The sequence below is a fragment of the Haematobia irritans genome, chromosome 4, assembly GCF_050003625.1.
Source record: "Haematobia irritans isolate KBUSLIRL chromosome 4, ASM5000362v1, whole genome shotgun sequence".
Classification (NCBI taxonomy): domain Eukaryota; kingdom Metazoa; phylum Arthropoda; class Insecta; order Diptera; family Muscidae; genus Haematobia; species Haematobia irritans.
The window spans coordinates 66,535,012-66,559,064 of record NC_134400.1 but is presented as its reverse complement, the minus strand read 5'-3'; the positions used below and the strand labels follow the sequence as shown (position 1 = coordinate 66,559,064).

General features: G+C 39.5%; 2 protein-coding genes across 2 annotated transcripts in view; one reads left to right on the top strand and one right to left on the bottom strand.

Moving 5' to 3' along the window:
- Positions 1 to 24,053, bottom strand: part of Vps13D (vacuolar protein sorting 13D) — a gene marked incomplete in the record, with an annotated part of 741,787 nt that overhangs the window by 99,829 nt on the left and 617,905 nt on the right.
- On the top strand, positions 4,939 to 5,843 carry LOC142233274 (protein MAK16 homolog A-like). Its single transcript, XM_075304132.1, has one exon. The coding sequence runs from the start codon at positions 5,037 to 5,039 to the stop codon at positions 5,841 to 5,843; it is 807 nt and encodes a 268-aa protein (XP_075160247.1). The 5' UTR covers positions 4,939 to 5,036.

Here is a 24,053-nt window from a genome sequence, read left to right as displayed (position 1 = left end):
TAATTGATTGGTATGCAAAATTCAAGCGCGGTGAAATGAGCACGGAGGACGGTGAACGCAGTGAACGCCCGAAAGAGGTGGTTACCGATGAAAACATAAAAAAAATCCACAAAATGATTTTGAATGACCGTAAAATGAAGTTGATCGAGATAGCAGAGGCCTTAAAGATATCACAGGAACGTGTTGGTCATATCATTCATCAATATTTGGATATGCGGAAGCTCTGTGCAAAATGGGTGCTGCGCGAGCTCACATTTGACCAAAAACAACAACGTGTTGATGATTCTGAGCGGTGTTTGCAGCTGTTAACTCGTAATACACCCGAGTTTTTCCGTCGATATGTGACAATGGATGAAACATTGCTCCATCACTACACTCCTAAGTCCAATCGACAGTCGGCTGAGTGGACAGCGACCGGTGAACCGTCTCCGAAGCGTGGAAAGACTCAAAAGTCCGCTGGCAAAGTAATGGCCTCTGTTTTTTGGAATGCGCATGGAATAATTTTTATCGATTATCTTGAGAAGGGAAAAATCATCAACAGTGACTATTATATGACGTTATTAGAGCGTTTGAAGATCGAAATCCCGGCAAAACGGACACATATGAAGAAGAAAAAAGTGTTTTCCACCAAGACAACGCACCGTGCCACAATTTATTGAGAACGATGGCAAAACTTCATGAATTGGGCTTCGAATTGCTTCCCCACCCACCGTATTCTCCTGATCTGGCTCCCAGCGACTTTTTCTTGTTCTCAGACCTCAAAAGGATGCTCGCAGGGAAAAAATTTGGCTGCAATGAAGAGGTGATCGCCGAAACTGAGGCCTATTTTGTGGCAAACTCGAAGGAGTACTACCAAAATGGTATCAAAAAATTGGAAGGTCGTTATAATCGTTGTATTGCTCTTGAAGGGAACTATGTTGAATAATAAAAACGAATTTTGACAAAAAATGTGTTTTCTTTGTTAGACTGGGGACTTATCAGGCAACCTGTTAATCAGCAGATTCCAATTAAATTTTTCTACAATAAAAAAGCTTCGTCTTATTCTTATTGCACTCAAAAAACAGTGAAACCACCAGGAAAGTTATTTTTGGTTAATTTTAGAAAATTTGGCTTAATAAAAAAAACCTGAACAGTTTAACAAGCGAATATATCACTTAGTATAAAAAAATTGGAGTTCAAAACTGCAGAAATGACTTTAGCGCCATACGTAGTTCAAGATGGGAGTATTTGTGGACAAATTAAAAATTGTTGTTGTTTTTATTGCAGCTTAAAACCATACATTGACTAAACTACAAGTGTAGCTTAACCAACAGAGGAAAATAATGTTTGTCACAATTATTTGGGCAAAGCCCTATAGACTGCAAGATGGTTGGATGGACGCACGTTTCGGAATTACCACATTCCTCATCAGCATCCTCTACTTGCAGCAAAACTATCAACCAATTATCAGAATAAATTCAGGCAGTTCATTAAACCCAACAATGAACCACACTTGAACCTCCCGAAAAAAGGTTTTGTATGATAGCCGGCTTATGCCGAAATAAATTCAAAACAAACATATCTATTTTCCTATGCCATTGTCGACTCCCGAAAATAAACTAATTGCAAATGTGGACCCAACAATCTGTGAGTATTTTTCCAACATTATCTTTAATCCCCCCACGGACAAGACTCAATATATGGGAACTAAAGAATCAAAAGGTTTGAAAATCAGACTCTGCCAAGCTACGCGAGCTTCTTGGTGGTATTAAATTGGGAGACGATAAACCATCTCATTTTATGCACAGATTAAAAAATCTTGCATCCAGTCATCTAAGCACTGAAGCTCTTGGAAGTATCTAGTTGATACAGGAGCGTCCATATCAGTTATTCCAAAAGACACTCGCAAACAAAGTTCATTGGACAACTCAGAACCATCCATTTACATTATTTGCCGCAAACGGTAGTCATATACACGCAGAGAAGAAACATGATTGTCACAATCATATTCGAAGAGCAAATTAATATGATAGGAGCTATTTTTGCGGCGACCATGTAACATTTTCACCTGCAACCATGTTGATTCTGTGAACATGGTTCTAAAAAAAATTATCCTCATCTAAAATGTTATTATATTGATAACAAGAATTTTGTTTCAACCAAAAGACAATGGTCACGATCTAAAATTTTATGGTATTCGTCATAAATGGTTTTCTTCCAGATAAAAGAACATGGTCACAACCTGTTCTTTTAACTGGAAGAAAAAAGGAAGCCACTTGAGAAAATAAAACACAAAATTAACTTTATTTATTGGTTTTTATTTATTTATAAATTAAATCATTGTTTATTTGTATATACAATGTCATGCAAGCAAACATCATATATTTTTACACACTCTATTTTGGTTCAATTTCAACAATAAGTAATCATTCCATGTTTACATCGTGCCCATCAAATGTACCCACGCAGACATCATGTAACTGCTAATAAAAATAATTTATACCATATATCAAAATGCAGAACAAAAAACAGGTACATTTTTTCAATTACACTTTCCTTTTTGGCATTCACATAAAACCACGTGCCACTTCTGAAAATAAATTAACACAAAACACAGTAAATCCGTATTCTCCGTCCATTCCAAAAAACAATCAACACACGACTGACGCGCAAAATGAAAAGCGTGTGCACCTACTCAATGTTGGTCTCAAAATCTATCATTTAAATGATAGAACATGTTTGCGGTATTTGAGAACCATTTAAATGCTTATTGCCAGCATACATTTTTCTCCGCTCGAAATTTATTTATACAAAAACAAAATATATGGTTTTCGCGACAATTACATACTCTAGATAAGCATTAAATGGATGCGGCAACCATGTCCAAACATGTTTTTTCTTTGCGTGTAGATACATATGCAACACGAGTTATGGAATTGGACTTGGGTTGTAAAAAAAAAAATTCGTATGGAAATTTGTAATCGCTAATGTAAAAAGGCCAACTTTAGGTTCCGATTTCCTCCAACACTATCGCCTTTTGCCCAATTTGAAGAATGGTAAACTCATAGATGGTAAGACTCTTCAGTATATTACCGGAATCTTTACCTCTGAATCAGCAGAACAGTTAAACATTATTTCAAATGAAAATGAATACCACCATATATTAAAGCTGTTTCCACAACTTTACTCCATTAACCATACACATATAACTGGACAACAACCAAATGGTTTTCATGACATAGAGACAAAACGTCCCCCAGTAAATGCAAAAGTAAGAAGACTAGACCCCAAGCACCTAGAAACTGGGGCTATTAGACCTTCGAAAAGTTGTTGGTCAAGTGCTTTACACATGGTACGTAAAATGAATGGTGAATGGCGCGCCTTGTGGTGATTATCGTGCATTAAATCATATCACAGTACCAGATAAGTACCCAATCCCTTTTATCACCGATTTTGCAGGAAAACTGGCGGGTTATACCCATTTCTCAAAGCTAAACCTGGTAAAAGCTTTCCCCGTTTATCCGGGCGATATTAAAAAAACTGCAATAGTCACACCCTTTGGGTTGTACTATTCGGACTACGGAGGTTTGAACTTCGTATATGTCTATATTGATGACATTATAATTTCATCCAAAAGTAAGGAAGATCACAAGGACCATCTAAGAATTGGTTTTGAAAGGTTATGTTAGGTTAGGTTAGGTGGCAGCCCGATGTATCAGGCTCACTTAGACTATTCAGTCCGTTGTGATACCACATTGGAGAACTTCTCTCTTATCAGTGAGTGATGCCCGATTCCATGTTACGCTCAATGACAAGGGACCTCCTTTTTATAGCCGAGTCCGAACGGCGTTCCACATTGCCGTGAAACCACTTAGAGAAGCTTTGAAACCCTCAGATATGTCACCAGAATTACTGAGGTGGGATAATCCACCGCTGAAAAACTTTTTGGTGTTCGGTCGAAGCAGGAATCGAACCCACGACCTTGTGTATGCAAGGCGGGCATGCTAACCATTGCTCACGGTGGCTCCCAAAGGTTAAGTACACACGGGATCATTATAAAGCCCCCAAAGTGCATTTTTGGTGCACCAGAAATTAATTTTTTGGGATATTTATCAGAGGGCATTTTGGATTACAAGAAACCACATACAGTAGAAGAGTTACGAAGATTCTTGGCCATGACAAATTTCTATAGACGATAACCAATACTTAAAAGAAGCAAAGAAGAGAGACGAAACGGAGATCAAATGGACCAAGGGTTCACTAAAAGCTTTTGAAAAGATAAAAACAGATTGTGCATCGTCTGCATTATAGGTCTAGCCACAAATTGATGCAGAAATTATATTGAAAGTTGATGCTTCTGAAATAGGAATAGGCGCTGTTTTAGAACAAAAAGAAGGTAACGCCTGGAGACTATTGTGATTCTTCTCAGGAAAACTTTCACCTGCAGAACAAAAATATAGCACATATGATCGCGAACTGTTAGCTGCTTTTGCGGGCATAAAACATTTCCGTTTTATGTTGGAAGGACGTCAATACACATTGTTCACGGATCACAAACCATTAACATTTGCCTTCCAACAGAAAAGCGAAAAAGCTACACCCCGCAAAGCCCGACATTTCAATTTCATTTCTCAGTTCACAACTGATATAAAACATATATCTGGCTTAGATACTCGTAGCATTGTAGTTGATTGTCTATCAAGAGATCATTATCTCGATGAAATTAACAACAATGAAATGGCTAAAATGCAACAGAGGACAGCGAGCTTCAAAATATACTAGGTTAGGTTAGGTTAAAGTGGCAGCCCGATTAAGTTTCAGGCTCACTTAGAATATTCAGTCCATTGTGATACCCCATTTAACTAAAAGTACCTATTACATATGGACACTTCTAGTTTTAACCACTGAAACTTCTCTATTATTTTCTTTTGTTGTACCAACCAGATTGTTCCAAAAACATTCAAAAGAGCGGAGAACCTACACGTGTTGGGTTGTTGCCGATTCAATTGTTTTCTTCTACGTTTCGAGAATAGTTTTTCAATAAATATAAATTAAAGATGCAACACGATGATGTGGTATGGAGCATCATTAACAAATCGTTCTGCTCGCACAAAGTCAAAACAGATACCCGTACATTCTGCCGCCATGAATATAATCTTACAGGTTTGTGTACCCGACGAACGTGTCCCTTGGCCAATTCACAATATGCCACTGTGCGTGAGGAAAAAGGTATCATATACCTGTATATGAAGACAGCGAAAAGAGCCCACATGCCTAGCAAGTTGTGGGAACGTGTAAAACTTTCGCGAAACTTTGAAAAGGCTATCCAAAAAATCAATGAAAATTTAGTATTTTGGCCCAAGTATATGATTGCCAAAAATAAACAAAGATTTTTAAAAATTACCCAATATTTAATACGAATGCGTAAACTGAAACTGAGAAGGCAAAAACTTATAGTACCATTGTCAACAAAGATCGAGAGGCGTGAGACTCGCCGTGAACAAAAGGCTTTGATTGCAGTTAAAATAGAAAATCACATAGAAAAGGAATTGATGGAACGTTTAAAACGTGGCACATACCAAGATATCTACAACTTCTCTCAGGCTGTTTTTAATAAGGCTTTGGCAGCCGAAGAAGTTGAAGATGACGAAGAAGTTGAGGAGGATATGGAAGAAGAACAAGAACTGGAACATGAAATGGATAGTGAGGTCAGGAAAAATTTACTCGATGAAGAGTTTGTTGAGGCTGATTCGGAAGAAGAAATTGACGACGATGATGATGACGATGAATATAGTGATGACGAGGATGCCATTAGTGAATCTGGTGAGAAGGAAGAAGTGAATCTGGTGAGAAGGAAGAAGTGAAATTAGTTAATATAAATGTAAAAGAGAATGATATCGATATTTTAATAAATCAAATACAAATAAAATTTGGGAATAAAAAATTTGGGAAAAAAACTGCTTAAGTTAACGTTTTCCAGGTCAGCCAGTAATCTAAAGCTAACAGGTTGGCTGATAAGTCCCCGGTCTGACACATAGATGGCGCCGCTAGTATTAATTGCATATTATTTTTATATAGTACCAACCTTCAAATGATTCGTGTCAAAATTTGACGTCTGTAAGTCAATTAGTTTGTGAGATAGAGCGTCTTTTGTGAATCAACTTTTGTTATTGTGAAAAAAATGGAAAAAAAGAAATTTCGTGTTTTGATAAAATACTGTTTTCTGAAGGGAAAAAATGCGGTGGAAACAAAAACTTGGCTTGATAATGAGTTTCCGGACTCTGCCCAAGGGAAATCAACAATAATTGATTGGTATGCAAAATTCAAGCGTGGTGAAATGAGCACGGAGGACGGTGAACGCAGTGGACGCCCGAAAGCGGTGGTTACCGACGAAAGCATCAAAAAAATCCAAAAAATGATTTTGAATGATCGTAAAATGAAGTTGATCGAGATAGCAGAGACCTTAAAGATAACAAAGGAACATGTTGGTCACATCATTCATCAATATTTGGATATGCGGAAGCTCTGTGCAAAATGGGTGCCACGTGAAAAACAACAACGTGTTGATGATTCTGATTATCTTATCGATTATATTGAGAAGGGAAAAACCATCAACAGTGACTATTATATGGCGTTATTGGAGCGTTTGAAGGTCGAAATCGCGAAAAAACGACACATATGAAGAAGAAAAAAAGTGTTGTTCCACCAAGACAACGCACCGGGCTTCGAATTGCTTCCCTACCCACCGTATTCTCTAGATCTGGCCCCCAGCGACTTTTTCTTGTTCTCATACCTCAAAAGGATGTTCGCAGGAAAAACATTTGGCTGCAATGAAAAGATGATTGCCGAAACTGAGGCATATTTTGAGGTAAAACCGAAGGAGTACTACCAAAATGGTATCAAAAAATTGGAAGGTCGTTATAATCGTTGTATCGCTCTTGAAAGGAACTATGCTGAATAATAAAAACGAAAAAAAAAAAAATAAAAAAAAAAATTTTTTCGTTGTTAGACCGGGGACTTATCAGCCAACCTGTTATATGCTCCTAAAATTCGCTTACGCCTTACACAAAATGCAGGACACTCACACAAGAGGTGTTTAACTGATTCCGTTTCCTCCGCATCATGACAGTTCATACAGTAGTCATTATACTTCGCACCAACAGTTTTTGCAAATTCGCCTATCAGGCAGCTACCCTTTATAGCAGATATCAGAAATGATATCCTATCCTTGGTAACTCATCTGCTTGACAGTTCCCCGGTATGTTCCTATGGCCAGGCACCCATATTAGGTGAATATTGTACTGCTCAGCCATCTCGTTGAGAGATTTGCGGCAGTCGATGGCCGTTTTCGAGTTAAGGAACACAGAGTCCAAGGATTTTATTGCAGGTTGACTGTCTGAGTATATATTAATGCCAACATTTTTTGGAACATTGCTTCTCAGCCAACTCGCCACCTCTCTTATTGCTAATATTTCAGCCAAAAAACACAACAGTGATTAGGCAATCTTTTCGCTATTCGAAGTTCTAGATCTTTAGAATATACTGCGAAACCCACTTGTCCATCCAATTTGGAGCCATCAGTGTAGAAATCTATATATTCTTTATTCCCCGGGGTCTGTGTACACCACGCCTCACTGTTGGGAATTAGAGTCTCAAACTTTTTGTCGAAAAGTGGACTCGCCAAAGTGTAATCCACTACGTTAAGCACATCTGGCATTATTTTGAGGACCGAACTGTGAACGTAAATTTTTTCCGACCACAGCGAAAGCTCGCGCAACCGCTCAGCCGTTGTTGCAGCTGACTGTTTGTCCAAAATGTCTAAAGGCAATATATGGAGCATGACATTAAGGGAATCTGTTCTTGTCTTACTGAATGCGCCTGAGATACACAAGCAGGCCATACGTTGAACTTTATCTAAACCTGTCGGTTGCTGAAGTGCCGGCCACCAGACTACAACACCATATAGCATTATAGGTCTAACCACTGCCGTGTGTAGCCAATGCACAATTTTCGGTTTTAGTCCCCACTTTTTTTCCTGTTGCATTTTTGCACGAGTATAAAGCTACCGTTGCTTTCCTCGCCCTTTCTTCAATATTAAGCTTAAAGTTCAGCTTCCTGTCCAAAATAACGCCAAGGTATTTTTCATACTCACTAAAGGGAATGTCAGTACCCTCAAGGAAATGGGCTTAACCGTGGGAGTTTTGCGATCTTTGCAGTACATGACTAATTCTGTCTTTGCAGGATTTACCCCATTTCTCAGTCATCCGGAGGGCTCTCTGATTGTGGATGGGAATTTTCCCCTGACTGCTAGATCCACGTCATCTGCGTATGCCACCACTTTTATCTTTTCTTTTTCGAGGAAAACCAGAAGGTTGTTTATAGCAACATTCCAAAGAAGAGGTGATAGAACTCCTCCTTGGGGAGTGGCTCTGTTCACATACATTTGTATATTTTCTTGTCCTAGTGTGGCCGAAATATGTCTCCTCATTAGCAGTTCATCTAGAAGCCTAAGTATACCTGAATCAACATTCAAAGTTGCCAGTCCATTAATTATAGAGCTCGGATGGACGTTATTGAATGGCCCCTCGGTGTCTAGAAATGCCACGATTGTTGTATTCATTGACAGATAGTGAGCTTTCAATAAAGCTGACTAGTTCATGCAAAGCGGTCTCAGTAGACCTGCACTTCGAGTATGCATGCTGTCGTTTCGAGAGTAAACATGAATCGACGCTAGTTCTATGATACATGTCTATCATCCTCTCCAGGGTCTTAAGTAGGAACGAGGATAAGCCGATTAGTCGGAAATCCTTCGCACTCGAGTGGGAGGCTTTTCCCGCTTTAGGTCTGAAAACGACTATTGTTTCCCTCCACTTTTCTGAAATATATGCTAAGTTTATACATCCTTTATATATCACCGTCAACCAGGGGATAATTCTTCCAGTCACTGCTTGTAACTCCGCCGGAGTAATTCCATCAGGTCCGGGGGATTTTAATGGTCCATAGCTATTTAACGTTCATTTTATTCTAGATTCCGATAGAATTTCCTCGATAGGAAATGACCGCTGAGCCACTGTGGCACCACCAGAACATGGTTCAACCTCTGATTTCCAGGAAATACCTCCAGATTTCCAGGAATACCTCCAGCATCTCCTCACTGGACGTTGTTCAATTGCCCTCCGATGTTTTAATGTATCCTGGAGCGGAGTTAGTGGATGTTTTAATGTAACCTGGAGCGGAGTTAGTGGATGCTAGTACCTTCCACCATCTTGAAGCCTCGGACGTATTCTCAATACTGCTGCAGTAAACATTCCAAGAGTTATGCTGGGCCTTTCTCAGTTCTCGCTTTTATCCTCTCAGAATCTTCTTGTAGGCGTCCCAATCCTCAGGAGCTCTGGGTGTTTGATATCTTGCACAGTGCTCATATTTGTCTCTGGTATTTCCGGTATCATATTGAACGATTCCCTATACATATTCCAATCAGCTTTCCTAACATTTGGCGGAAATATGTTCTTTTAAGTTCGAACAGCCAGTCTGAAACTGATGTAGAGATGATCTGAGAAGCTATGTTCCCTCAAAACTTGCCACTCAGATATCTTTTCATTCAGTTCTGGAGAGGCCAATGTGACGTCCAAAACCTCTTGCCTGTTTTTGGTGACAAAGGTAACCTGGAGCGGAGTTAGTGGATGCTAGTACCTTCCACCATCTAGAAGCCTCGGACGTATTCTCAATACTGCTGCAACTAAACATTCCAAGAGTTATGCTGAGCCTTTCTCAGTTCTCGCTTGTATCCTCTCAGATTTTTCTTGTATGCGTCCCAATCCTCAGGAGATCTGCGTGTTCGATATCTTGCGCAGTGCTCATATTTGTCTCTGGTATTTCCGGTATCATCATATTGAACGATTCCCTATACATATTACAATCAGCTTTCCTAACATTTGGCGGAAATATGCTCTTTGAAGTACGAACAGCCAATCTGAAACTGATGTAGCGATGATCTGAGAAGCTATGTTCCCTCAAAACTTCCCACTCAGATATCTTATCATTCAGTTCCGGAGAGGTCAACGTGACGTCCAAAACCTCTTGCCTGTTTTTTGTGACAAAGGTTGGTGCATCTCCCTTATTGCGAACTACCAGGTTAGTACGCAAAATAAACTCTATTAGCGACTCTCCCCTTGCATTAGTATCACTACTTCCCAAAATACTATGATGTGCATTTGCATCGCATCCCATAATGAGGGATTCTCTATTCAACCGTCGAACGGAACGGACGTGTTTTTCAATAGCGGATCAACTCATCGTAATAGGTACCTACTACGAATTTCAAGTGTGGTGGGATATTAAGCCACCATGCAGCGAAATTCCAAGTCATCCACTGGGTTGCTAACTTCAGGGCCCAGTGGACGGGTATCGACTGGAGTTATAAATCTGGGCAATGACCAAGAGTTAGGCCCAATTAGTCGACCTGTAGACGGGTCGACAGGTGGCGACACTCTGACAAGTCGAACTTTTTCTAAGGTAACGACATCAAAAGGAGGTAATCCCTCACGAAAGAGATTCAAGGAACGCAGAAATGCTTTGTTTATCCTAAAGAAGTTAGGATCAGTCGACCCAAGCACGCTGTCGGCTAAACAAAGCGATTCCTTAAAATGGGCTCAAGGAATTCTTGAGACTGGAAAAAGGGAACGATCGCCGGATGAGCTGCCATCCTCCAAAAGGGATCAAAGATCGTTTGCCTCAGTTGCTAAAGATAGCCTTGTGATGGCTATCATTAATAAAGGAGCATTGGACGGTATGGTTCCAAAGCAAAAATGGGGGGAAATTGAGAATGCTCTGTCTGTCGTCTACTCACAGGTGCTGGAAAAGTTTCCCGGCCCAGATCCTCGACACCAAGAGGCTGGTTGGTATCAAGGACGATTTAAGCTAGTCGCATTTGAGGACCAGAGGTCTATAGAATGTTTTAAAGCTGCTCTGATACTAATTGGTGAAGTTTGGGAAGGAGCTGCTCTAGAGTTAGTCGAGAAGAAAGACATACCGGCTAGACCTAGAGCACATGCCTGGATACCTGCAAACCCTTCTGACCCTGAATCTATTTTAAATAGACTGAAACGATGCAATCCAGATCTTCCAACAGCTGATTGGAAGGTTGGCCGTTTGGATGAAGTGGATGGACCAAGACGGCATGCAGTGTTTATATTGAACACTCAGTCTTTGCCACATCTGGCAAAGTCCCAGGGCCGTGTATGTTATGGCTTTCATTATATCCAAATGAAGGTGTATAAAAAAGATCAGCTAAAGGATTCAGAAATGGACAAGGCTCTGTCTGAATCAGAAGTAAGCGGATCCTCTTGCGAAGTCGAGGGAGATACCAAAGTTGAAGACATGGATAGATACCGTATGCGTGAGGAGGCTTCTATTGCCTCAGAACTCACCAAAGTCGAACCTATGGTTATTGCGAGAGTCACCTATATCTCTGAAGAGGACATTCTTGATGACTCGATTGAAGCGGCTGATGTGACGGTTGTTGAAAATCTCGATGGTCCTACGGATCCTCCAGATAAATCTTCATCATTGTAAGGCTGCATGTGCTGCCTTAAAAGTTCTCCTGATGAAAGGGGACATAGACATAGTTCTTATTCAAGAACCATATGTTTATAGAAACAAAATATGTGAATTAAGTACTCCGGGGTTCAAACTATTGCAGTATACTGGTAATGATGTAATTCGAGCCTGTATAATTGCTAAAAACGAGCTTAACTTGTTTCTGCTTCCTTCAATGTGCAATGCAGACACTGTCGTTGCCAATTTAGAAATAGCCAAATGCAAATATTGGGTATCTTCGGTCTATATGGGACATGACAGGGAGATGCCTCCATGTGCCGTTAAGACCTTAGTTGAGGAGTCACTGAAAACAAAGACGAAACTCATTATGGGATGCGATGCGAATGCGCATCATAGTATTTGGGGAAGTAGTGATACTAATGCAAGGGGAGAGTCGCTAATAGAGTTTATTTTGCGTACTAATCTGGTAGTTTGCAACAAGGGAGATGCCCCAACCTTTGTCACTAAAAACAGGCAAGAGGTTTTGGACATCACCTTGGCCTCGCAAGAACTGAATGAAATGATATCTGAGTGGCAGGTTTTAAGTGAACACAGCTTCTCAGATCATCGCTACATCAGTTTCAAATTTGATGTTCATATCACCAAGACCATATTTTCGCCAAATGTTAGGAAAGCTGACTGGAATAGGTATAGGGAATCGTTCAATATGATGATACCGGAAATAACAGAGACAAATATGAGAAATGTGCAAGATATCGAACACGCAGTGGAGCGGATTACGAAGGCCTTCAACATCTCACTGAAAGCTGCATGCCCTAGAGGAAAGCCAAGGGGGAAACATCGACCACCATGGTGGTCTACGGAATTAAGTAATATGAGGAAATCCTGCAGGAAGCTCTTTAACAAGGCAAAGTCCACCAGAGCCCCTGAGGACTGGGACGCTTACAAGAGGAATCTGAGAGGATACAAGCGAGAACTGAGAAAGGCTCAGCATAACTCTTGGAATGACTACTGCAGCAGTATTGAGAATACGTCCGAGGCTTCCAGACTACGGAAGGTTCTAGCATCCACCAACTCCGCTCCAGGTTTCATTAAAACATCGGAGGGAAATTGGACAACGTCCAGTGAGGAGACGCTGGAGGTACTATTGGACACACATTTTCCTGGAAATCAGACGGTTGAACCATGTACTGGCGGTGCCACAGTTGCTCAGCGGTCGTTTCCTGTCGAGGAAATTGTATCGGAAACTAGAATAAAATGGGCGCTAAATAGCTTTGGACCATTCAAATCCCCCGGACCTGATGGAATTACTCCGGCGGAGTTACAAGCTGTAACTGACAAAATTATCCCCTGGTTGTCAGTGATATATAAAGGATGTATCAACTTATCATATATCCCAGGAAAGTGGAGGGAAACAAAAGTCGTTTTCATACCTAAAGCGGGAAAAGCCTCTCACTCGAGGGCGAAGGATTTCCGACCAATCAGCTTATCCTCATTCCTACTTAAGACTCTGGAGAGGATGATAGATATTTATCTTAGAACTAGCATCGATTCAAGGTTGTTCTCGAAAGGATAGCATGCATACTCGAAGGGCAGGTCTACTGAGACCGCACTACATGAACTAGTCAGCTTTATTGAAAGCTCACTATCTGTCAAAGAATACACAATCGTGGCGTTTCTAGACATCGAAGGGGCGTTCAATAATGTCCATCCGAGCTCGATATTAAATGGACTGACAACTCTGAATGTTGATCCATGTATACTCAGGCTGTTAGACGAACTGCTAATGAAGAGACGTATTTCAGCCACACTAGGACAAGCAAACATACAAAGGTATGTGAACAGAGGCACTCCCCAAGGAGGAGTTCTATCACCTCTTCTTTGGAATGTTGCTATAAATAGCCTTCTGGTTACTCTAGAAAAAGAAAGGATAAAAGTGGTGGCATACGCAGATGATGTGGCTCTGGCAGTCAGGGGAAAATTCCCATCCACAATCAGAGATATTATTCAGAGGGCCCTCCGGATGACTGAGAAATGGGCGAAAGACAATGGTCTTGGGGTAAATCCTGCAAAGACAGAATTAGTCATGTACTGCAAAGATCGCAAAACTCCCACAGTTAGGTCTATTTCCTTAGGGGGTATTGAAATTCCTTTGGGTGAGTGTGCAAAATACCTTGGCGTTATTTTGGACAGGAAGCTGAACTTTAAGCTTAATATTGGAGAAAGGGCGAGAAAGGCAACTGTAGCTTTGTACTCGTGCAAAAAGGCAATAGGAAAAAAGTGGGGACTGAAACCAAAAATTGTGCATTGGCTATACACGGCAGTGGTTAGACCTATAATGCTATATGGTGTTGTAGTCTGGTGGCCGGCACTTCAGAAACCGACTTGTTTAGATAAAGTTCAGCGTATGGCGTGTTTGTGTATTTCAGGCGCATTCAGCAAGACAGGAACAAATTCCCTTAATGTCGTGATGGATCTATTGCCTTTAGACATTTTGGCCAAACAGTCAGCTGCAACAACGGCTGTGCGGTTGCGCGAACTATCGCTGTGGTCGGAAAAAGGTTACGGTCACAGTTCTGTCCTCAAAATAATGCCAGATGTGCCTAACGTAGTGGATTACACTTTGGCGAGTCCACTTTTCGACAAAAAGTTTGAGACTCTAATCCCCAACAGTGAGGCGTGGTGCACACAGACCCCGGGGAATAAAGAATATATAGATTTCTACACTGATGGCTCCAAATTGGATGGACAAGTGGGGTTCGGAGTATATTCTAATGATCTGGAACTTCGAATAGCGAAAAGATTACCTAATCACTGTAGTGTTTTTCAGGCTGAAATATTAGCAATAAGAGAGGTGGCGAATTGGCTGAGAAGTAATGTTCCAAAAAATGTGGGCATTAATATATACTCAGACAGTCAAACTGCAATAAAATCCTTGGACTCTGTGTTCCTCAACTCGAAAACGGCCATCGACTGCCGCAAATCTCTCAATGAGATGGCTGAGCAGTACAATATTCACCTAATATGGGTGCCTGGCCATAGGAACATACCGGGGAACTGCGAAGCGGATGAGTTGGCAAGGCTAGGGACTACCTTACATATTCCAGGAGAACTAGAATTTGTTGGTATGCCCCTAGCTACCTGCAAGCTCATGCTGCGTGAGAAGGCTGTTATGATGGCAAATGTTCGATGGGAGAATTGCAAGGGTTGTAACGACACCAAGCAAATATGGCCCCATTTCAACTTAAACCGCACACTAGATATGCTAATGTTCTCGAGACGTCAGATATCACTCCTGATATCTGCTATAACGGGTCGCTGCCTGATAGGCGATTTTGCAAAAACTATTGGCGCGAAGTATAATGACTATTGTATGAGCTGTCATGATGCGGAGGAAAAAGAATCAATTAAACACCTCTTGTGTGAGTGTCCTGCATTTTGTGTAAAGCGCAAGCAACTTTTAGGAGCATATAGCTTCAGATTACTGGCGGATCTGGAAAACGTTAACTTAAGCAGTCTGCTACTGTTTTTGGAACAATCTGGTTGGTTCAACAAAGAAAAATAATCAAGAAGGTTCAGCGGTTAAAACTAGAAGTGCCCATATGTAATAGGTACTTTTAGTTAATGTGGTATCACAATGGACTGAATAGTCTAAGTGAGCCTGAATCTTAATCGGGCTGCCACTTTAACCTAACCTAACCTATAATGAGTTTCGTCTTTGTTTTCAGTGACTCCTCAACATAGGTCTTAACGGCACACGGAGGCATCTCCCTATCATGTCCCATGTAGACCGAAGATACCCATTAGTTGCATTTGGATATCTCTAGACTGGCTACGACAGTGTCTGCATTGCTCAATGAAGGAAGCAGAAACAGGTTTAGTTCGTTTTTAGCAATTATACATGCTCGATTTGTATCTTTCCGAGTATTATGTAAAAGTTTGAAACCTGCAGTGCTTAATTCATAGATCTTATTCTTATATATGTATGGTTCTTGAATAAGGACTATATCTATGTCTCCTTTCATCAGGAGAGCTTTTAAGACAGCACAAGCGGCCTTACAGTGGTGAAGATTTATCTGGAGAAACCGTAGAACCATCCAAATTTTCAACCACCTTCACATCAGCCGCTTCAATTGAGTCATCAAGTCATCTTCACAGATCTCGTTGACTCTCGCAACAATCCGCGGTTCAGCTTTGGTAAGGTTTGAGCCTGTAGGAACTTCCCGCATACGATGTTCGTCAATGTCTGTAGTTTTTATGTCTCCTTCGGCTTCGCAAGATTTTTTCACTTCTGACTCTACCGGAGGCTTGTCCGTTTCAGAATCCTTTGGCTGATCGCTTTTGTATACCTTCATATGGATATCATGAAAGCCATAACGTACACGTCCTTGGGTCTGGGCCAAATGTGGCAGCGACTCAATGTTCAATATAAACACCGCATGTCGTCTTGGTCCATCCACCTCATCCAAACGACCAACCTTCCAATCGGCGGTTGGAAGATCTGGGTTACATTCCTTTAGTCTGTTTAGTATTGACTCAGGATCAGGAGGGTTTGCAGGTATCCTTGCATGTGCTCTAGGTTTAGCGGTACGTCTTTTTTATCGACTAACTCCAAAGCGGCTCCTTCGCCAATTACCATCAAAGCAGCTTTAAAGCAATCCATAGACCTCTGGTCCGCATATGGTATTAACTTATATCGTCCTTCATACCATACAGCATCTTGCCGTCGAGGACTTGGTCCGGGAAACTTTTTTCGCGCCTCTGTGTAGACACCAGACATCGCGTTCTCAATTTCTCCCCATTTTTACTTTGGAACCATACCGTCCAATGCTGCTTTATTAATGATAGCCATCACAAGGCTGTGTTTTGCAACTGAGGCAAACGATCTTTGATCCCGTTTAGAGGATGGCAGTTCATCCGGTGATCGCTCCCTTTTGCCAGCTTCAAGAATTCCTTGTTAAAGGAATCGCTTTGCTTAGCCGACAACGTATAATATAAATCTTCATCATTGTAAGGCTGCATGTGCTGCCTTAAAAGTTCTCCTGATGAAAGGGGACATAGACATAGTTCTTATTCAAGAACCATATGTTTATAGAAACAAAATATGTGAATTAAGTACTCCGAGGTTCAAACTGTTGCAGTATACTGGTAATGATGTAATTCGAGCCTGTATAATTGCTAAAAACGAGCTTAACTTGTTTCTGCTTCCTTCAATGTGCAATGCAGACACTGTTGTTGCCAATTTAGAAATAGCCAAATGCAAATATTGGGTATCTTCGGTCTATATGGGATGATGACAGGGAGATGCCTCCATGTGCCGTTAAGACCTTAGTTGAGGAGTCACTGAAAACAAAGACGAAACTCATTATGGGGTGCGATGTGAATGCGCATCATAGTATATGGGGAAGTAGTGATACTAATACAAGGGGAGAGTCGCTAATAGAGTTTATTTTGCGTACTAATCTGGTAGTTTGCAACAAGGGAGATGCCCCAACCTTTGTCACTAAAAACAGGCAAGAGGTTTTTGACATCACCTTGGCCGCGCAAGAACTGAATGAAATGATATCTGAGTGGCATGTTTTAAGTGAACACAGCTTCTCAGATCATCGCTACATCAGTTTCAAATTTGATGTTCATACCACCAAGACCATATTTCCGCCAAATGTTAGGAAAGCTGACTGGAATAGGTATAGAGAATCGTTCAATTTGATGATACCGGAAATAACAGAGACAAATATGAGAAATGTGCAAGATATCGAACACGCCGTGGAGAGGATTACTAAGGCCTTCAACATTTCACTGAAAGCTGCATGCCCTAGAAGGAAGCCAAGGGGGAAAAATCGACCACCATGGTGGTCTACGGAGTTAGGTAATATGAGGAAATCGTGCAGGAAGCTCTTTAACAAAGCAAAGTCCGCCAGAGCTCCTGTGGATTGGGACGCTTACAAGAAGAATCTGAGAGGATACAAGCGAGAACTGAGAAAGGCTCAGCATAACTCTTGGAATGACTACTGCAGCAGCATTGAGAATACGTCCGAGGCTTCCAGACTACGGTAGGTGCTAGCATCCACGAGCTCCGCTCCAGGTTTCATTAAAACATCGGAGGGCACTTGGACAACGTCCAGTCAGGAGACGCTGGAGGTACTATTGGACACACATTTTCCCGGAAATCAGACGGTTGAACCATGCACTGGCGGTGCCACAGTGGCTCAACGGTCGTTTCCTATCGAGGAAATTGTATCAGAATCTAGAATAAAATGGGCGTTAAATAGCTTTGGATTATTCAAATCCCCCGGACCTGATGGAATTACTCCGGCCGAGTTACAAGCGGTGGCTGACAGAATTATTCCCTGGTTGTCGGCGATATATATAGGATGTATCAACTTAGCATATATTCCACGACAGTGGAGAGAATCAAAAGTCGTTTTCATACCTAAAGCGGGAAAAGCCTCTCACTCGAATGCGAAGGATTTCCGACCAATCAGCTTATCATCATTCTTACTTAAGACTCTGGAGAGGATCATAGATATTTATCTTAGAACTAGCGTCGATTCAAGTTTGCTCTCGAAACGACAGCATGCATACTCGAAGGGCAGGTCTACTGAGACCGCACTACATGAACTAGTCAGCTTTATTGAAAGCTCACTATCTGTCAAAGAATACACAATCGTGGCGTTTCTAGACATCGAAGGGGCGTTCAATAATGTCCATCCGAGCTCGATATTAAATGGACTGACAACTCTGAATGTTGATCCATGTATACTTAGGCTGTTAGACGAACTTCTAAGGAAGAGACGCATTTCAGCCACACTAGGACAAGCAAACATACAAAGGTATGGGAACAGAGGCACTCCTCAAGGAGGAGTTCTATCACCTCTTCTTTGGAATGTTGGAAGGTACAGAGAGCTCTCCGGATGACTGAGAAATGGGCGAAAGATAATGGTCTTGGGGTAAATCCTGCAAAGACAGAACTAGTCATGTACTGCAAAGATCGCAAAACTCCCACGGTTAGGCCCATTTCCTTAGGGGAGTGTGCAAAATACCTTGGCGTTATTTTGGACAGGAAGCTGAACTTTAAGCTTAATATTGAAGAAAGGGCGAGGAAAGCAATGGTAGCTTTATACTCGTGCAAAAAGGGAAAAAGTGGGGACTAAAACCAAAAATTGTACATTGGCTATACACGACAGTGGTTAGACCTATAATGCTATATGGTGTTGTAGTCTGGTGGCCGGCACTTCACCAGCCGACAAGTTTAGACAAAGTTCAGCGTATGGCGTGCTTGTGTATCTCAGGTGCATTCAGCAAGACAGGAACAAACTCCCTTAATATCATACTGCATCTATTGCCTTTAGACATTTTGGCCAAACAGTCAGCTGCAACAACGGCTGTGCGGTTGCGCGAGCTATCGCTGTGGTCGGAAAAAAGTTACGGTCACAGTTCGGTCCTCAAAATAATGCCAGATGTGCCTAACGTAGTGGATTCCACTTTTCGACAAAAATTTTGAGACTCTAATTCCCAACAGTGAGGCGTGGTGTACACGGACCCCGGGGAATAAAAGATATATAGATTTCTACACTGATGGCTCCAAATTGGATGGCCAAGTGGGTTTCAGAGTATATAGCATTTTCACTTCAAATGAAACCTTTTACATTTCAAATGAAACCATTTTCAAACAAAATGAAACCTTTTTCAAATCAAATGAAACCTTTTTCTAATCAAATGAATCCTTTTTCAAATCAAATCAAACCTTTTTCAATTCAAATGAAACATTTTGCAAATCAAGTGAAACCTTTTTCATTTCAAATGAAACTTTTTTCAAATCAAATGAATCTTTTGCAATTAATTGTAAAATATATTTATATTTAACCCAGATTTTTAGTTGAAATCATACTATAAACTATTGATGGTTAGGGCTTAATTGCTATGTATTAGAGCTCGACCAAAGCATCAGCTCCGGCTTCGGCTTTCGGCCAAAAATCGATAATCGGCCACGAATCGGACTTCGGCTTCATGAGGTCGATTAAGCGAAGCCGAAGCTTTTTAAATAATTTATTTGATATTGATTTGTCCAAGTGTTGAATTTATTTCAGTCCAAACACCCAGTACAAATAAAGCGTTAAAAAATTATAAAAAAAAAATTGTCATTATAATATCAAACTACTGGACTGAATTGCCATTTATTGTTGTATGTATGCATTCTAAATAAATATTCTAATATTGAATAAAACACATCAAATTTCTTTAATTACAAATTTGAGGAATATAATCGGCTTCGGCCGATTATTGCTTTTTTTGTCGAGCTCTACTATGTATACTGTGTATACATGGCAAATGTTGAAAAAAATAATAATTTCCTCCACAACGAAATTTAGACACTCTAATGTCATATGCGATATTTTTTTCGTTGTTAATTTTTTTTAATTTAGAATTTTTCGGTTTTTGCGCGTGTTAATTTAAATATATTTTTATATTTTGACTTAATGTCACCAAACCTATATTTTAAATGTGATTTCAATTTTTTATTATTAAATTGTAAACAGTTTTCGTGCGAAATAACTCATTGCGGATTTTCGATTGGTTGATATTTTCGATGATAATATTAGAAAAAGATTATGCGTCTTCAAAAGAATTGTCTTTAAAGTCACCTTCTTGTTGTTGTTTACATAAACCGTTATTTTTAAAAATAGAAACTCATTGGAAAGATCAGCAGCTCTTTACATTGAAAATAAGAAACATTACATTAGTTGCAAATTGGTACTACAATGAGTGAGACTGATTTTAGTTCGGGAAGCTCCGATTGTTGGGAGCCCAATCATAGTATGCCAGTCGAATTAGAAAGCAGCATGTCTGACGTCAAAATCAATGAAGAGCGAGCAATAGCTGTTCCAAAAAGAAACCCAGGACCCTACTCAAAAATTACAAAAGACACAAAGAGGCTTCTTATAAAATTATATGAAGAAGGAAAAAGCATTGGAGAAGCCGCAAAATTACCATCCATTAAAATGAATACAGCTAAAACGATTATATCACGGTATAAAAGAAATGAAGATTTGGTGGAAGCAAGACGTGGAGGAAAACGGCGGTCAGTATTGACGGACGACATTATTAATTGGATTGAAATATATGCGGAACGTGAGCCTGGAATTACATTGAAAACTATAAAAACTAAGTTATTTCGAGAAAATGGCATAAATATTTCATTAACATCCATTAATTATGCGCTCAGAAAGCTCAAAATAACGTTGAAATTAGCTTCGATTGAGATGGATAGAATGAACTGTGAACGAACAATTCAATTAAGAGAAAATTATGCAAACGAATTTACACAATGTGGAACCCATTGGGAAAAGTTAATCTTCGTCGATGAGCGTGGGTTTAACCTACATCTCAGAAGATCTCAAGCCAGATCCAGAAAGGGCACCAGAGCGCCAGTTGTTGTTCCAACAGTCAAAGGTCGAAATGTCACATTGATTGCAGCTATAAACAATGTAGGTGTGGTCCACCACATGGTCGTATCAAATTCTACGGTGAATGCTGAACGATTTAAAATGTTTATGACGCAGCTTCTGGAAAAAAATAACCCGCAATTGGAAAATTCTTTCAATATTATGGACAATGCACGTATCCACAAAGGCCAGCATATCGCAAACATGGTAAATTGCAGAGGATGTATCATAAAGTTTCTACCACCATATTCTCCCATGCTGAACCCCATTGAGAAAGCATTCTCCAAAATGAAATTCCACGCACGTTCAATCCTAAGCAATATAGGAATTGAACATAACGTTAACAAGTTATCGAGGAAAGTATTCAACAATTAAATCAAACCGATTGCTAAAATTATGGTCTTGAAAATTCCACAAGCCGCAAGCCGCAAGCCGACAACCCTTGCACTGAATTAGTTATAAATCATGCTTTAAATTATTACACTGTTTTCTAATATTACATTATAATTTTAATATAATAATAATTCATATTTTGTAAGTTCTTATGAATTAATTGTAGTGAATTTAATTTCTTATAAACTTAAGTCCTAATCAATCGATGAATAAAATGTATGTATATGTTGTGTTTAATGTTCAACGACATTAAACCAAAAATAAATCATTTTATTTTTTCATTTCATTTGTTTTTCATATTGTAAATTTTTCATTTCATCAATTTCTTTAAAATTTTTGTTGCCTAGTGTAAATTCTATTTTTCGTATATTTACTTTCGTCAACATTACTTCAAATTATTCATTTAATTTCATTTTATGCCTGGCTTTTGTTTTATTAGAATAACTGTTATAAATAACAACAACAATAACAACACTCAACGTCATCTACAGCCAGTGTAGAGAGTGAGTGTTGCAATTGTTGTTGTTGCAAAAGATCTTTTCTTCTTTGCTTTGCCCTTGACCAGCATAAAGGGAAGCAAGAAGTTCAGTAGTCGTCATCTCTTTACATCGGTCGCGTCATCTAATCAAGCATTAAATAAACATACGATCAATCGTAAAACAAATAGACATTAACATATAAAATAATAAATTGACATTACAACTAAAATACTGTGAATTATTTTTGATTAAATTGTACATATATAGTGAAAATAAATAATAAAACATTATGAAATAAAAACCAAACAGACATAAGTGTTATACATTAGAAAGGCAAAGTGTGGTAAAATCGGACGGACATACATGACATTTTTAGAGGTAAAAGTCGACCTCAAAATTTTAGTGAAAAATAGAAAGGTCTATATCGACCTCAAAATACACCCCCATCAAAAACCCCATATAAATTTAGTGGGAATTTACGCCCCCACTAAACATTTGGTCAGCTTCGAACCGAATAGTGTGTTTTTAGTAATAAATCGGATTTATTAAAAACGTTCAGTGACTTGTGAACAGTGATCTACGGAACAGTGACCTACGGATAAAATAATCATATATCTTTTGTGTAAAAATTATTTTCGAATCCTAATCGATAACTATAATTATTTTAACCAACAAAATCAAGTGACTTGTGCAAAAATGAATACTTGAATTTTAATTTTTTCTCGCTACAAAACGCAAAATGACCTAAGTGACATTTGGAAAAACAAAAATCAAACTCTTTTCAAATCAAATCACTGCGTCAAGTGACATTTCACAAAAAGAAGTTTGTTGTACAAAAAGTGAGGCCTTTTCAAAACAAACCTGTATTCCTAACGGTAAATCATTTTCAAGGCCAAAATCGTCAAAAACAAATTCAGTGCAAAACTTTTGGACATTTTTACAAAAAGAATCATATTGTGTAAAAAATACTGGGACCTGCAAAAACAAGTCATCGTGCATCAACGATCAAATACCAGTGGCGTCATCAACTACAACCGTCATCATCGACATCAAAGCAGCAACAACGAAATCTATATCACGCAAGTAAAAAAAAAACAAAGCAAGCAGTAAGTACACAACCAATAGTACACAAAACTTCTAGAGAAATTTATGTGATGTGAATACAAGTGACATTCTCTCCTTGCTACATCAAACTTGGCTCCCCTTATTTCTGGTGTATCTTCAATGAGAGTTGCCAGATTTTACATTTTTTGACTACTTGCGGGGACATTTTCTCGACCTCATAAAATTTCCAACTCAAATTATCTTGATTTTTGAACCATAAAAATGGACGTCGTACAAAAATTTCATAATTTATGTGATGATTTAATTGATCTTTTAGAAACCGACGACAGCAGTCAAGTCAATTATCACATAGCGACCTTAGAATTTCTTCTAAATCATTCTGAAGACTTATGGTTGCAAACACAAGATGCGTACGAAAAATGTCGAGACCTTATTCATCCGCATTCAAATTTAATAAACCCAAAGCAACTCAGGGTGAAATATCGGAAGACTTTGAACAAATACAAAATATTTGTCAAAAATATAAAATCAATAATACAATTAGAACCGTCCCAGACTTCCTACAATTTCAACTCAGAATCTTCCTGCGCATCTCAAAACAAATTTATTTCTCCAAAACCACGTCCAACTCAAATCTCATGTTCTGAAAATCTACCCATAGCACAAAGAACATATTTGAAATCATCAGACCTCTTGATCGACAATGCAATTCAATTAGTTCCTGGACTTCTTTATCGACCTAAAGAAACTCAGGCCACTTTTTCTGATACAATTGTACAGTCCACATATCAACCTAATTTACACAACAACAAAATACAGTCCACACAACAGCAAAAGCAAAATATCCTGTTTACAAATAACACCGTCCTACCACAACCTGAGACTTTGCCTTTACGAAACTTCTCACAGCAGAAACTCGCAGTTCCGACTTCAACTGTCAACAAAGATAATTCCAATCGACATCGCGATCACGAAGACATCACATCGTCAACTTTATGCGATGATAGCCGACCTTCGTCAATACATCATCCGCAAATTAGCCTAGTTCCAGATTCTACTTATCAAAAACTAGAATCTAAACCGACCGATCGACGACCTACTCAAATTTTCATCACAGATTCCCCAGGACATG